The sequence below is a fragment of the Nothobranchius furzeri genome, chromosome 11, assembly GCF_043380555.1.
Source record: "Nothobranchius furzeri strain GRZ-AD chromosome 11, NfurGRZ-RIMD1, whole genome shotgun sequence".
NCBI lineage: Eukaryota > Metazoa > Chordata > Actinopteri > Cyprinodontiformes > Nothobranchiidae > Nothobranchius > Nothobranchius furzeri.
In genome coordinates, this window is record NC_091751.1 from 25,398,787 (window position 1) to 25,415,666 (window position 16,880).

Below are 16,880 nucleotides of genomic sequence, written 5' to 3' on the forward strand. Positions count from 1 at the left end.
CATGCAGCCTTTGGGACGTCAGCTGTTCCATTTTGATGTTAGCTGGTCCATTTTGTACACAATGCACCAGAGGTGTGGACTCCAGTCACATGACTTGGACTCGAGTCATTATTTTAATGACTTCTGATTTAAATTAATAAAATCTATAAAGATTTACGACTTGACTCGGACTTGAACGCCAACGACTTGAACCGACTTGCATCTGTTGACTTGATGATGACTTAAGCATATTTGATATTTTAGCACAAAAGTGGCCACAAACCATAAATCATTCTTCGTTCTGGGTTAGATCTTGTAAATGCAGCAGCACTTTGTTTAGAATCGGTTTCAGTTGCACTTTCTGCTGGTTTGAGCAAATAAACGAAGCTTTAATTCTGGAATTTATTTGTCATCATTGTCATTAAATAGAAGTTGGACAGATAACTTGATTGTGACTTGAAAATTCAAAGGACTCTGACTTGACTTGGACTTCCAATTCGTTTACTTTGGACTCGACTTGGACTTGGTTGTCTTTGACTTGGACTTGACTCGAGGCTTGACTGGAAAGACTTGTGACTTACTTGTGACTTGGTCACACATCTGCAATGCACCTTATTTATTCAGTTTTATTGGGAATCAACTCGTCATTCAGCTCAGTCATTTCCTCTGCCTACCAACACATCAGGCTAAACCAAGCTCCCTGACAATGGCTGCATTCAGCAGTCTTCATGGATTATGTTGTTGGATTGCATTCACATGGATGCAGATGTTTATGTTTGCATTTGCTTTGTGGGATCACAAACTCATATGTTCACAGGTAAACCATGCCAACTGGAACCAAAAAGACCACACTCGGGGTTCCAACCTGTGACCTTCTCGCTGCAAGGCTGTGCAAACATGTTGCTGTGCATGTGTCTCATAGGCGGTTACCATGGCAATCTGAATAAACCTGGGACTGTGCCATTTTTGACCTTTTTCACTCATATATAGGCTCAGTCCCAATACCCATACTACATCCTACGGTCCTCTGTGAAGGGCACTTAGTGAAAGTGCATGTAAGGCTTCCAGTTTGCAGCAAACGAATGGGGATACCAGTCGCTGTTTGTGCTAACTTCTTTATACCCTTCAAACTCTGCACCAATGCAGGCTTCGGTGAAATGTGGATCAAATGTGCAAAAGGGGCAGGGCCAATTTTATTTATGATGCATGCATAAACGCAGGCACAGTTTTTGTGCAATGTACCGACAAAGACACACATAAGACTTTGACTTGTTTTAGAAAATGCATTTATAGATATTCATCTATATAGTTATTTCTGACAGTATATATATTACATATACATATATGTACTTATTTATAACTCAGGTTATTGTAATGGCTTCACTGAGGAAATGACACACAGAAATTTACTTCTGGATATTCTGGACTCACGTGACTCTGATGTCTCTTTAACTCTGCTTCAAATCATAAATAACAGTTTAATATGACAATCATCTGAGTTTTGTGGAGGACCACTCAGCTAAAGCAGGTTTCTGTCCCAAGTAACTGAAACGAGTGCGACACCAGGACCTCAGGGAGACAAGAGGGGGGGAAGCGGCATCAGCCGTGTGTAGTCAGGTCCACCATGTAACCGCTTAGACACAAGAACGGCACAAGAACATCTAACTAATAAAAGCTACATTCTGTTTTTTCTGGCGGCCCAGAGGAATACGCTGCGTCTCCAGAGTCCAGCGGGCCAGGCTGCTTCAGCGTCTGGACCCAGAGAACCACTCACATATTGCACTATGAATGCAAACATTCCAGAGACACAAAGTGCTTTTAAGCTGGAACAGCTGCTAAACAAACACGAATCACACCTACAGTACAACGATGCTCTGATCCGCCTCGCTGTGAAACGGATCTCAGGACACAGAGGTCCCGTGAGGGGTGGAGGTAATGCCCATCCTGGTTCCAAAGTCCAAACCAGGTCGAGGGAGGTTCAGAACCAGAGGACGGTTTAGGAATGGACCTTGAACGCCAGCAGCTGCTCTGAGTGCATGTTGTTGAGCGAGCGCAGGTCGGGGAGCTTGAGCAGCAGCTTGGTGAAGATGGCCGACTCGTTGGGGTGGTTCCGGGTGATGAGGCTTCGCAGAGCCCGGATCAGAGTCTCTTGGAGAGCCTCCACGGAGTTCACATTCTCGATGCCTGAGCGATCTGGGGAGGAAGAGGAGAAGCACAGGACAACGCAGCATGAAAAGATCAATCAAGACAACCGGCTTCAGTAAGCCGGATCTCAGAGGGACTTCCCAAAAGCCTCAGTGTCACCACACCAAACATTTCCCGTCAACAGACTCAGAGCTGGGTTCAGGTCCAGGTCCTTGTTGGATTATTTTAGGGTTAACTGCACCGGGTCACTGAAACAGAATCTGGTCTAAACTGGCGGGATTGCTTTGTCTAATTGCACACACACACTTATTTAGGTGCAAACACCCAAAGACTCATTATGTTGTCTTGTTTTGCACACAGTTTCCTGGTTTTCATATATTAGGAAGATGGCAACACTTAAAGGGCTGGGGACCGATCCAGGGGTAGCTTATAGTGATTATGTCAGCTAAAGCTCTCGTTACAGGGCCCGTAACTAAGTTAGGATTGAACCGTTGCCTCGTGTGTTTTTTATTGAAGTGCTGCTGTATTAAAGTGAGTTGCCATCTAGATTTCACTTTAGAACCACGACAAGCTGCAGCATATGGAAGGTTGGTAACAAAAACTTTGAAAGGGCTGAAATCGGTTTCCTGTCCAATAATTTATCCTAGAGCTTTAAAACACAGGTCCTCCTGTTGTTCAGGTCATTCTCACACAAACAGCTGTTTAACACCCACACACACACACACACACACACACACACTAAACCAGAGCACCATCCCAGATGTTTAACTGACTTCAGTCACCGATTAAGAAATATTCCTTCCTTTCTACTTCTTGGGCAAAGTACTTTTCACTGAGGACACATCCAAACTGGCACAAACCCCACCACCCCATCATTGTCGGGTCTTTTTCACATCTGGAGGTCTAACGGCTCATGACTCACCTGCAGAGACCAGAACCACAGCAGTGAAGAGGCTCATCTCCTCCTCGCTCAGGCCCAGGTTCATCAGCTTCTCACTGAAATCCAACATGGAGTTGAGGAGGTCTCCAGAGCCCATGGCCCTCAGAGTGTCCACGCTGTACTTCTGTCCCCCCAGGAAGGTGACGGTGCGCTCGTTCACATTGAACAGGGAGGCAAAGCGAACCACCAACACCTGCAGAGCAGCAGAACACCGGGGGCCTCATTCATCAAGCTTGCTTACGCACAAAACGGGGTCGGAAAACTGCGTAAGCAACTTTCCACGCAAACTTTGGGATTTATGAAAGAAAACTTAGCGGAAAAATGTGCGCAACTTTAAGTTGACTAAGGACCTTGCTTACACACATGTTGGACATGGAGAACACCTGCAGTGCTGCTGCTGAGGAGATACAATTATGAAATCCTGCAGCATTATCACTGTTACTGCTTCGTTTTCACACAGAACAAGACCCCCCACGCGCACACACACACACACACATACAACCTGAAGTGCAGAATACGGAATGCAGAACATCAGCAGGGGGACAGATTGAGACATGCGTCTGTGACAGTGTGTGTCCTGTCACTGTGACCCGATTGCTCATGCGCCCTGGCTACTCAGACAAAGGAGATCTCCGTTTGCATGACTGGTTAGCGCGCGTGACTTTCACCCGGGAGTCTGAGGATCGAATCCCGATTGGACCATTTTTTTATATCCACCACAGATCTCTCTGAAGAACTCAGCATTGACGGCTTCAGCAACGCTGTGCCACTCCGTGGATTTTCTCTTATTTGTTTTGCAAAAGCACTTCCTTTCATTTCTCCACCTCACCCACAGGTACCTGAATTTCTGCTTGTGAAATAGCGCTTCCTTGATCTGCGGTCGTGATCGAAATGCTGAAACAAGCCGGCTTATGTATATGCATGAGATCCACAAGGCACGTTGCATTGATCATTTATGGCAGAAAGTGGGCGTGGTGAGGGCGGGATGTGACTAAAATGCAGCTGAAAACCTTTCTTGTTAGTCTCTGATTTACGAAGCGGAGATTGCGTGCAGCTGTGCGTACTCCATGTTTGATAGATCACAAACCTGCTTGGCGTAAGTACGTATTTTTTGCTGAGCTTAAGTACGGTTTTAGTAAGGATTCTACGCAATGTTTGATAAAGGAGACCCCTGGTCTGTAGGTTCTGGGCCTCAGGCAGCACCTGGACAGAGCCAATCAAACGGGAGGTGTACCTCAAACGTGCCGGCCTTCAGCAGGCTGACCTGGTCGTGCTGAGACAGGTCTCTAAAGCCCGGGATCTTCTTGGCAAACTCCACCACCTCCCTGACAGCAGGGGTGAAGCTGTGGGAGAACTCCTCCCACACCTCATGGCCAGCCTTCAGAGAGTCCACGTGTGGAGACGTGTTCATGGGACACACCTGGACAGAGTAAGGGGTCAGAACATTAGTCATGGTGGATCCAGTTAGGAGGTCGTATGTGATCCTCAGCAGAACCCTACCAGATACATCCGGTTCCCTCCGGGCCACACCAGCTTGCTGTAGGTCGCGTTGGCCCCTGTGGGCGGGGCTCGGACGGCCCCGTGGATGTAGGTGGGACTGTGACTGTCAGCTCCACTCTGGGACAGTCTGAAGGGACACTGTGGGGGGGTGCTGTCCTCGCTTCCTAGAGGACAACCCAGGTTGGGGGGCAGGTTTTGGCCCATCGTGGTTACCGAGTTGTTCCTGTGATTCCAGGCGTCCCGACCCTCCTGGTCAGTGCCGACCCAGATCGGGCGGGCCGGCGACGGCTCCACTGGGAGTTTGCTCTGCTCCTGGTTGTACATGAAGGTCTCCTGATGAGCACGGGTCACGGAGCAGATCACCTCCTCCTCGCTGCTGTCTGAGGAGCTGGGCGAGGCCGAGCTGGGCGAGGCCGAGCTGGACTCGGTGTCCATGGACATGGACCTTAACCCTAACCCCGGGTCGGGGCCGGAGTCGGACTGGCTTGAGAGTGGTGATGACAAAGAGGGGCCAGGCTCTACCGGCAGAACTTTGGCGATGGGCACATCTGGAGCGTCGCACAGCTGGTCACTGTTCATCATGTTGTTCATGGCACTCTGCATCTCCAGCAGCAGGCGCTGCTTCTCCCGCTTCGGGATGCGACCAAAGCGGACCGCTGAGCAGAGAGGAGAGTCTACAGGTTAGCGGTGGTGTTCCACTGTAAAATGAGTCTAAAGACGCCCACGGCTGGTTAGAGTGGGACGGTGCTGATTCTGATTCATGTAGCTTTTAACCTGCTGATGTACCTGAAAGAAAAATGTAATCAGAATACAATTATTTGATTCTGCAAACAGAAGCTGAGCGACGGCCGTCCACCATCAGAACTAAATGAGACGTTTGTCCCATTCTGACTGTTCTGGTGCGTCTTAACGAGAACTCGAGGGTAATGTCCAAACACTTTACAACCCAGTGGCATCCCAGCTGGACCCTGGGACATCAGTCAACTATCAGGGACATTTTGTCCAACAGTGTGACTCCGGTCTGATCTGGTTTGGGAGGACACGGGTACTCACAGTCTCTGGACATGCCCACCGTCAGGCATTTCTTAAAGCGGCACTGCTGGCACCGGTTCCTGTTGGTTCTCATGATGGGGCAGCTCTCATTCTTAAGGCACTTCTTATACTGGATGTTCTGCTGGATGCTCCTCCTGAAGAAGCCCTGTGGGGTCAGAGGTCATCGTGAACACATGGCTCATGTTCAACAAACCCCAAATGATTTCTGCCTTTATAGTCCAGATGTCAATGGGCTGGACTGCTGGTGACTAGTATGGTCACCAGGCTGGAGACAACACCTGCTGGAGGAACCGTTCATGTTCAAGAACCAGTGCATTTGTGCCGTGTGTCTCTCTTTGATCTGGGTTTTCCCTCATTTTGATCACAATTTGGTTCCCACATGTCTCATGTTCACTCGCAGAGACGTTCCAGACGTCCGTGATGCATTTCAACTCTTCACTCTGATACAATAACCTGGATGATGACATCATCAGTGAACCTGTTTCCTACTGATGGAATCAGTCCCAATGTGTACCATCCTGTATGTTTACTCAGCTCTGTCCACCGCCTCCTACCTGAACCTGTGTGTGTGTGTGTGTGTGTGTGTGTGTGTGTGTGTGTGTGTGTGTGTGTGTGTGTGTGTGTGTGTGTGTGTGTGTGTGTGTGTGTGTGTGTGTGTGTGTGTGTGTGTGTGTGTGTGTGTGTGTGTGTGTGTGTGTGTGTGTGTGTGTGTGTGTTCAGAGAGCCCCCTCACCTTACAGCCCTCACATGCGTGGACCCCGTAGTGGAAACCTGAGGCCACGTCTCCACACACCTTGCAGAGCAGCACCAGACCGTTGATCTCTGAATGGACCAGAAACGTCGTTCATCACATGTTCTACAAGTTTAACCTCAAAACAGATTAAAAAAAAACTAACAAATAAGAAAAAAGATAAGCACGTAAATCCAATTGGACACAGTGAATTAAAATTAATAAATGAATAAACGTGAAAATGTTCTTTATGTTTTGTCTAAGGTTTATATTTCTACGTTTCCGACAGAATCGCCTCTTTTCCACTGACACTAGCTGAGGAACTGGACCGGATGCTGACGGAGAACTACTGCCGTCTCCTTTAACCATTATTACAGTTATAAACAATTTATTATTACGTCTGTGTGAAGAGCTGAAAACATCTCATTTATGATGACCTCAAAGCCGGGAACTCCCCCTGAGAACACGTGTGGAAGTCGTCTGCTTACTTGTGACACCTCCTTTCCCCGAAGACGAAGAGCGTCTGCCTTTCTGAGCCACTGGAAGGTTCTGGCCCCCGGTTCCCTGCTGGCTTTGGGGGGGGGAGAAGGACTGGTAGCTGCCGTTCGAGGAGTCGCTGTGGCATGACTCCGGGCAGGAGGAGGAGCTGGATGAGCTGATGTAGGCTATAACACCTCCTGGTGATGCAGGGAGGAGGAGCAGAACCAGGTGCTTAACAACCTCCAACTATGCTTACAGAGCACTTCTTAGTCATCTGGACCACACAAAGCACTTCCACTAAAACACCCACTCATATCCACCTTTAAACCCCAGATTCAGACGAGTCGAGGGGGTGTAGCCCCAAACAACCCACTGATCCACAGACACACCAAGTCCTCCTGAAACAGGCTTTGAACTTATTCCAAAACGTCATTTCTCAGCATGATGGGAGATTTTGTCTTCTGATCTCAGAGGCGGTTTCTGCAAACACGCATGCAAGAAGGCAGCAGCTGGAATTCAAACCAGCAGCCCTCTTGCTGAGAGGCAAGATATGTTAGAATAGAATAGAAAGAGCACTGGGAAGTAGGACCGATGGTGATGCACCTAGGATGCAGCTGTCTGCCACTGAAGGAGCTGCCCAGCTCCATGGGGTGTGAGACGTTGTCTAATTAGGCTGCATTAAAGTTGTGGATTACTCGTTTCATCAATACATTTGCAGTGGTCTCTAATAGGAATGAACGCCTTACAGGCAGTACTCAGGGCACGACAAATCCTTGGCTCAGCAGGGCCAAGTCTGTGACATCACAGCTGAGCTTCAGACGGCAGGATTTGGAGTCCTACTTCCTGATATTTGGACATCTACGCCCAGATTGGATAACAGCAATGCGACTCTACCCCTGATGTGCAATGTGGATGTCGTGAGGTGAAGCTGCTATTGCTAACAGTTAGCTTAGGCTAGCCGAGATGTTTGCTGCAGATTCCTGGATGCTAAACCAACAACAGCCTTCCCCGTCGTCAGTCAAGATGGATGACTCCATGAATGTTAATTCACAGTGTGACGCAGATCTGTGAGGGTTTGCAAATCCTTGAGTTTCACAATCTATTATCTATCAGAAGCTAATGCAAGAGATGCGTGTAGGAGACTATTTCATGTTCAGCCTGCATGAAAAACTCAGTGATCGATTATAATCAGAAAAACAGTCAACCACACCTATAAGTACCTGATCTGTTGGTGAAAAGTTGAACTCATTTCTTTTTCTAAAAGCCTTATTTTATCATTTTCTTCTAAAATGTTAAACTTTGTTATTTTCATGAATCTTGTTTGTAGTGAACACAGCGTGTGCTGCATTGATCTCCAGAGCCAGGCCCCTCTGTAGCTGGTGCTCTTCTCATTTCCTCACCCTCAGATCTGGACTTGTCTCAGCTGAAGCTGTCCCCCTGCTGGTTCCTTCCCCTCCAGTGAAAGGGAACTCGGCCAGCAGCCCCAGACGCAGCCCTGAGCAGAACTAACCAGCTTAACTTAAAGAGGCCAAATCAGAAAACAACAGTCTCCTCGGCTGGTGGGAGGCAGACAGGCTGCTGCGGCTGAACGGAGCTGAGATGATAAATGACCCGCACTTGTATAGCGCCTCTCAGAGTAAGGACTCCAAAGCACTTTACACTACAGTGTATCATCCATCCAGTCACACACACATTCACACAGATCCCCTCTGCAACACAGGCTGACCTGATTTCTTACCCTGCCCATCTCGTTAGGTAACAGCCCTTACATAATGTCAGCTTCACATGGCTGTGTGTGGAGGGTCCTCTGTTCCAGCCCTGCAGGCTGCAGCCAGATACATTTACAGATCTTATCCTACATTTCTCACAAAAGAAAATGTCTAATGTGCTTTATAAGACACATTAAATGCATGAAATGTGTGATTTCTTTAAAAGACTTTGTCAAATCACAGCAGATGACATGAAACAGGAAGTTGAATAGGTAATTAGAGCAAAAGTCCCATCAAAAGCGCCCCGTGTCAGCAGTAAAATCCTACATCAAAAATAACCAGGATGATTAAAAATGCAGTGCAAAGCCATCTGATATCAACAATAGTAACATTATTTTTGCTTCTGCGGTTGGGAGAAAAAAACAAAAAGACTAAAAGATGCTAAATGTTTCTAAAAAATATCACTTCAACAGACAAGCTGCATCTAAATCAGAAAGTCAACAATCTGAGTTTATTATCATATTATGTGTTTATCACTTCATGATAAATCATATCTATAATCCCAGGAAATAAAATAACTGCTCTGACAAACTGCATCTTCTTTAATGTATCTTAGTGAACCTCATCAGCTTATTAAAGCTTTCATTCTGCCTGATTCTACCTCCTCGCTGAGTTATTTCAAGAATGTATTTGCCTTTGAAGCACATTAATAACAATAAAAGAGAAAAAACATGAATTTCTTCCTTTATTCTGAGATTTATTTAGTATTAATTAATTAATTAATTAATTAACTAATTAATTTATTTATTTTTCTGCCCCGCGCCCCCACGTGGACCTAGCATGTTTCCACCTGTTAAAACTGGGTCAGTGGTCAGTGCTCGCGCTTCCGCCACGCACCTCACGTGTCTCCGCCACAGAGTCCACACTTTTGGAGTGGGGCAAATTATGTAATGCCCACGTCACCACCCCGCGCAGCCAATGAGCGGAGGCGCACGGGGAGCGTAAACACGGGCGCACATGGCTGGGTTGTCAGGTCCATGTGAGGAGGAGACTGCATCGCTGCCAAACCGAACCTCTTGGGTAATAGCAGCAGCAGCCCCCGGACCTCCTAACCCACTTTAACGTTGACACGGAACCTCACGGAGCCGCACAATCCGAAAGTGAACACTGGGATAACTTTTGTATTTTAGTCTTAACTTTACCAAACCCGTTTATCTCCACTGTCACCCTGAGGAGGTTAAACACAACTCACCTGCTTTGCTCGACTCCATCCTGTGTTTCCTTCTGCTACCTCGAAGCCGTTTTTCCAGATTTGGTGTTCAGCAACTAGAAAGTCGCTGATTGGTTCGTTTAAAAGTAATGTTGCACAGAGGTCGAGTTCTGTGGATGGTTCTGGGGCAGTCCGAAGGGAAAAGGCTGCTGTGAGCACGCAGAGAACCGCCTGTTTCAGATAACTTCCTGAAAGGTTCTGCTTCGCTTGGCCCGCTCCGGGTTACCGGCACTCACCGATCTCCATTCAGTGACGAGAAACCGGTTAAATTGCCGGTGCAGCTCCTAGTGAGGAGGACTTGCTCCACAGACGCCAGTGCGCGACCATGTGACCCAGATGACGGACTGACTCCTCCCTCTCTCCAGCCTGGGTCTTTTTCTTTTTTTTTCCCCCTTGAATGCGCTTTATTGACAAAGCACATAATACAACTACAAAGAAACTACAAGCACAATGCCAGGGGGTTTCTATGGGAAAACAAAAGAGTCTAACAAAGAATCACATGAAGAAGAAGAAGAAAATAGCATTTCTATAGCGCCTCTTAAGATAAAAATCACGAGGCGCTTCACAAAAACAAAATGTTAAAATATAAAAAAGCATTTAGAAAATGTTTAAAAATATATTTCAAATGAGCAAAAATAGGCAATTGGGATTTAAAAGAAAAAATGTTAAGAGAGAGAGAATGAATAGGAAAGAGGGAAATCAGTGGATCCTGAGGAAGGTGGAATAGGTGGGGAGAGCAGAATAAAGAGAGAGTGGTGAAGAAGGTCACACAAAAGCCAGCTTGAACAAGTGAGTCTTCAGCTGCTTTTTAAAGGAGACCACTGAGTCCACTGATCTCAGGCTCAGGGGGAGAGAGTTCCAGAGTCTGGGGGCCACAGCAGCAAATGATCTGTCACCTTTGACCTTTAGCCTGGTGCTGCACACCCAGTAGGCTTTGATCACTGGACCTCAGGGACCTGCTGGGGGTGTAGGGACTAAGAAGATCACCAATGTAAGATGGTGCTTGTCCATGTAAGGCCCTATAGACCAGAACCAGGATCTTGAAATGAACCCTGAAGTTGACTGGCAGCCAGTGAAGCTGGAGGAGAAGCGGGGTGATGTGGGTGTGTTTGGAGGACTTGGTCAGAAGCCGAGCACAGGCATTCTGAACCACCTGTAGACGGTTCAGGGAGGTTCTGCTCAGACACGTGAAAGGAGAGTTAGATGATATTGAACAGGGAACATAAGTTTTGACAGCTTTCAAATTTTGAGAATGTTGTATGGTTTTTATATATTGTCTGGTTTCATTTAAAAAGCACTGAAAGGAAGGTTTTGCATTAGAAAATTTCGACTTATGTATATGAAATTTAGCTAATAATATCAATAAATTAATCAAATAAAATTCGTTTGCCCTGTGCTTGGGGTACTTAAAGAAACCAAATAATATTTCCTCATAACAAAGAGAGAACTCAGAAAAGATTAAGGAAACAACAAAAACCCCAAATTCTTGCCAGAAAAGATTTGTGTATAAGCATGACCAAAATAAATGAGAAATATCTTCCTCCACACAGTTATAAAATGTACCGTTAACATCAATTTCCTTTCTATAACGTATAAGAAAAGATCTGGTTGGGTAAAAACGATGAATAACTTTAAAAGATATTTCCTTTACTTTGTTATTTAATAGAAATTTTGACTGTAAGGTCCAAATCTTCTCCCATTCCAGGTCCTGGTATAAGTTATTCCAGTAGGCGACAGCCGTTGGGACACAGGTTCTGTCTTTTTGAAACAGAGTTCGTATTTCACGGTTGTTTTTCCTCTTTATAACGGGAAACACACCTGACCAGCATAAGTAACAGTAGGATCCAGCGGTGAGGGGGTCAAATCATTAACAACAGGATCTCTAAACAACATTAAGACCCCAGCAGGGATAGCATCAAACACTATGGCATATTCCTTTGGTGGAACAGGAAGACCATATGTATTCACAAATTCTGAGTAAGAGAGTAAACCTCCAACAGGATTTATAAGTTGTGCAACACCATGAATCCCATTATCAAACCAGTTACTTAAAACACAGACTTATGTTTGTATATGAAATGTCTCGATTGTTCCAAATATAGAATCTATGTGGAGAAAAGTTGTGTTTATAAATCAATGACCAGGAAAGAAGCATTTATTTATGAAAGTTGGATAGTTTTAAAGGGATTTTATCGCAAAAGGAAGTTAAGACCACCAATTTTAAAAAATATATAATTGGGAATGAAGTTCCAAATTGAGGTTGGGTTCCTGAAAAATTGTTTAATCCAGTTTATTTTAAACACATTATTTAATGAGGAGAAATCCAGAAAGTTTACTCCACCATGTTGGTACGAGTTGGATAAAACTGATCTTTTAATGTAATGAATTCTGTTCTTCCATAAGAAGTTATAAAGAAGTCTGTCAATATCTGCCAGGGTTTCTTTATTTACATCCAGAGACAAAGCAGCATGAGTTAGACGGGATAAGCCCTCTGCTTTTGTCAGTAAAACTCTCTCTTTAATGGATAAATCCCGCTGCAGCCAAGCATTTAGCTTACGTTGTGTTTTGTCCAAAATTGGAGTGAAATTAAGGGAGCACCTGGTGGAATGATTTTTATTAATGATGATACCAAGGTAATTGACAGACTCTTTCACCGGGATGCCAGCGATAGATAGACTGCTACAATTTCTAAGGGCAAGCAGTTCACATTTGCCAATGTTTAGGTGGAGTCCTGAAGCTAAAGAAAAGGCATTAATTGTGTTAATAGCCATTTGCACCTGTGAAGCTTTTTTTTTTTTAAAAGAGAGTGGTATCATCAGCAAGTCGACTAATGAATATTTCTTTATCCGCAATTGTTATACCTTTCAGAGGACTGCGTTTAATTTAATCAGAAAGGAGTTGGGCACAGATGAGAAATAAGTATGGGGAGATGGGGCAGCCTTGCCTGATACCGCGGTTCAAGTTAAACCTAGGTAACGTGCCTGCTTGTAGTTTGATGGAACAATTTGCATTTTTGCACATTGTTTTAATTGCATTCTGAAAATAAGAACCAAAGACAAATTTGTCCAAAGCCTGAAAAACAAAACCACGTTCAATCGTATCAAACGCTTTGCAAAAATCTACGAGTAAGATAAAGCTATCATCCTCACACAAATCTGCATGATCAATTAGGTCAAAGACAAGTCTAATGTGGTTGGATATGTGTCTGTTAGCCATAAAGCCAGACTGAGTTTCATCAATTATATCATTCAAAACAGCTTTCAGTCTTTTGGCAAAAATCTGGGCTAGGATCTTATAATCATTATTAAGGAGGAAAATTGGCCTCCAATTATCAATATGAGTGGGATCTTTCTTCGGCTTCGGGATTAGGGTTAACAGACCTTGTGATAAAGTGGGGGGAAGAGATTGATTTATGAGACTTTCAATGTATACATTAAGAAGAAATGGAGCCAGTTGATCTGCAAAAGTAATGTAAAATTTAGAGGTTAAGCCGTCGGTTCCTGGGGATTTATTAAGTTTGAGACGTCGAATAGCAGGTAGCACTTCACTAACAGATATCGGCCTATCACAGAAACTCATCTGATCTTTAACTGTACGCACATCAGGGATTTGATCCATAAAGTTCAGAGCAGCACTCTCATCAAACTCCAGCCTGGGTCTGGCATATACACTTTTTTGCACGTGACGTCACGCCACTCATGAGACCGCCACCTTCGCCATGATGGACGGCAAAAAGACTGTTTACACCCGTTGAAACTCCAGTGAAGCTAGTCAGCAATCAATCAAGCGGACTAGCAGGCCTCAGATTTGCAGCGAGCATGTTTTTACCGGGTAAGGTTAACGTTCATTTATTTCACGAGGAAGACAGGGACAGGGATAAATATGATGTGTTTATACAAGTCATTGATAATCCTGATGGATGGTATTTCACCACGGAGGATGCGCGCCATCCACTGAAGTGTAAAGCGAGACAATTATTAACAATATTAAAGCTCCGATGTATGATTACGTGTGTTAAAATTACGTTATTTATTAACATGAGCGTCGCCTTTCAGAGATCTTCTCATTCCGGTGTGAGAGCAGCAGCTGAACCCGGCAACACCACCAGCAACAGAAGCTGGTAGGGATCCGGACGTTTTAAAAATCAGCTTTGGTGTAAAGTGAAACGTTGTTTATAACATAAAGTTATAAATCCAGAGGGGTGAATTTAGGCAAAGTCAGCAACATGTTTACATCGGTGAACAGCTGCAGAGAGAACGTAAGCTAACCACGACACACTTAAAAGAAATACATAATATCCCTATAAAATCTGAGGTTAAATATCTAGGAGTGACCATTAACAAAAACCCTAAACTTAATTCAGTCTGAAACTTTGAAAATAAACTGAAATAAGGAAATTCTAAACTTAACCTGTGGCTCCAACGTGACCTTTCTATTCTAGGTCGTATCTATCTCACCAAAATGGAATGTTTATCAAGATTAGTTTACCCATCCTGTAACCTTGCCTTACCAAACTACCTAATTAAAAAAATAAATCAAACTGTAACTTTGGAGAAGCAAACCACACTACCTTAAAAAGGCTCATATGACTAAAGAAATAAAAGATGGAGGTTTAAAGGTCATTGACTTTGAATGTCTTAATGGCACCCTAAAGATTAACTGGTTAAAATTTTGGTTAAATCACCCACACGCCTTTTGGTATAGTATCCACAATTACATCTTTAACAAAATTGGTGGCTTAAAAATTCTTCTCCTAACTGACTACAATATAAACAAACTCCCCATTAAACTTTCAGAGTTCCATAAACAAATTTTATTGTATTGGAAAATGATATATGTACATAACTACTCACCACACTCAATAATCATTTGGAACAATCAATTTATATTGCACCGAAACAAATCGTTATTCTATAAAGATTGGTTAGATAACAATATATGGTCTATTATACACTTAATGGATGTAGATGGTCAGCTCTTGAATTATGAATATTTCTGCAGAAGATAAGATTTTAAGGCTTCTGAACTTGACTTTAACAGGTTACATAATGCACTTCCAAAACAGTTTATCATCCAAGCCCGAGAATATCTAAAACATCAATCTTCTATTCCAACCCTTCCTATCTTATCTATTAAAGGTCTTCTGTTAAATGACAGAAAATGCAACAATCTTACAATAAGATCCGCTTTAAATGAATCTCTATTTCCTGGAAAAACAAACAAAAATAACGATGATGATAAAACGTCTGTTGAGAAAATAAGAACCATCTACCTAAAATTACCTATACCACCAAAAGCTAAAGAAACCCACTTTAAAATTATGAATGCAATCTATCCTTCAAAAGAGCTCGTTTTAATATTGATAGCAACAACTGCTCTTTTTGCGAAACTCACATAGAAACTATAGATCATATATTTTATGAATGTCAGAAAACAATTGTTCTGGAAAAAGCTAGAGGTGTGGATCAAAACTAAAATACCCCTCCCAGTTCACATCACTAAAGATATGATAATATTTGGAATTCTATTCAATAATAAAGATAAATAACTGCTATATCATCATCCTCTGTTTAGACAAATTTTTTTATCCATAAACAACGAATTTTACAATCATCCTGTCTTCAATGTTTTTTAATAGAATTTCAATTATATTTAAAATCCCTGAAACACCTCAACAAATATAGCAAAAATCTATATAACATGTTAGTTGAACTTCCAAAGATTTCCTATTTCGATATGATAAATGCTGTACCCTCATTGAAAGGTGTACTCTACCTGTTCTTTGTGTTCTTTTGTCTCTTGTTGTCTTATTAGTAGATATTTACAAATGTTATAGCATGTTAACTGCTCCTTTTGAATTTAAGTTTTGGACTTAACATTGTCAAAGTGCCATGTTTGTTTGTAAATTTACTAAATAAAAAAAACACGTTTTGGAAAGACATCAGCAGTTTTGTTAATAAATTCTTGTTTGTTAACACCTAAATGTTTTCTTTATAATTGTAATTTGTTAATAAAACACCATATTATCTTTGTTTTGTTAAGTATGTGAAACTGCATAAAACCAACATCGGACTGACAAAAAATAGAACTTTTCTTTTATGTGAAGCCACATCTGTTTGTATTAATGTGGAGTTCGTCTGCAAATTTCCTTAGTTGTTATCTAAATACATTCTTTGACTCAAAATATTGCTTGGTGTCTTTCAATAAAGTTGTTATATTTTATTTTGCCCCATTTCATCAACATCAAGAGCTTTTTAGACTCACCGTTTATCATTTGCTTATATTTTACATTTCCTTTAGAAATTCCAACATGTTTTCTCCAATAAGTGTTGATTTTTGGACTACAGGACTACAACCTACTACGACCGCTAATTTGTTCTGACCAATCAAAATCATAACGTGATAACGTAACATCCGTAAGCTTCATGTTCAGCCAATCAACTACTTTGACGTCATCGGCAGTCGAAGGACCCCGAGCCGATCCTGTACCGACACCTGTGCACTGCCGACAACGTCAGATGCCCAGCCGATCTCGGTGGAGCGCTGCAGGCAAAGCCGGATGACTAAACGGCTCTTACGCCAACCAGCGCTGGAGCCACACTGTAAACGAACGAAACTGTCATGGTCCCCCTGGATCAGCACAACCCTCCAAACCGAAGCGAGGACTTGCGGTAGTTGCGCCGCTGGATCAGATCAGTCTTCATAAGGCTGTCACACCCACACAGGCAGAGCTGACATGGAGTACCTGGATGCAGTGTTAACCCTATAACCTCATGCACAGCTCCACTCAGCGATCGCACGCTACAAACAAATTACAATGGAGAGAAATGAGCATGAACTATCGCCGCGCAGGCAACACAGGAGGGAGAGTACTTACGATTGCAGCTAGCAGTTGGAGTCTCTCAGTACCCCAGCACCTGAAGTGCCATACCGTAAAAAGGGCTGTTCCGCTGGAAGAGCAGGCAGCTGCCTTTTATTAGATGTGAGCCACCTGGCTCCCTACTGGGATGGGATAAGACAAGATCTCTGTCCCATCACATTGGGAAGACCTCTGAACCCATGGAGATCAGAACA

The 16,880-nt window shown here is 43.6% G+C and overlaps 1 protein-coding gene across 1 annotated transcript; it reads right to left on the reverse strand.

Annotated features, from left to right (window-relative positions):
* Positions 1-1,248: 1,248 nt before the first annotated feature.
* nr1d2b (nuclear receptor subfamily 1, group D, member 2b) lies at positions 1,249-10,138 on the reverse strand. Its single transcript, XM_015955760.3, has 8 exons — positions 9,789-10,138; positions 6,836-7,024; positions 6,351-6,439; positions 5,618-5,762; positions 4,565-5,220; positions 4,299-4,484; positions 3,047-3,257; positions 1,249-2,172 (listed from the first exon to the last, which is right to left on the reverse strand). Exons 1-8 carry the CDS (start codon positions 9,805-9,807, stop codon positions 1,976-1,978), a joined length of 1,692 nt encoding a protein of 563 aa, XP_015811246.1. The 5' UTR covers positions 9,808-10,138; the 3' UTR covers positions 1,249-1,975.
* Between the last annotated feature and the right edge of the window lie 6,742 nt (positions 10,139-16,880).

Coding starts and splice junctions, on each gene's coding strand:
- nr1d2b (XM_015955760.3), bottom strand. Junction 5,221..5,617: donor GGTGGGCATGTCCAGAGACT/GTGAGTACCCGT, acceptor CTCTCTGCTCAG/CGGTCCGCTTTGGTCGCATC. Junction 4,485..4,564: donor GAGGGAACCGGATGTATCTG/GTAGGGTTCTGC, acceptor TACTCTGTCCAG/GTGTGTCCCATGAACACGTC.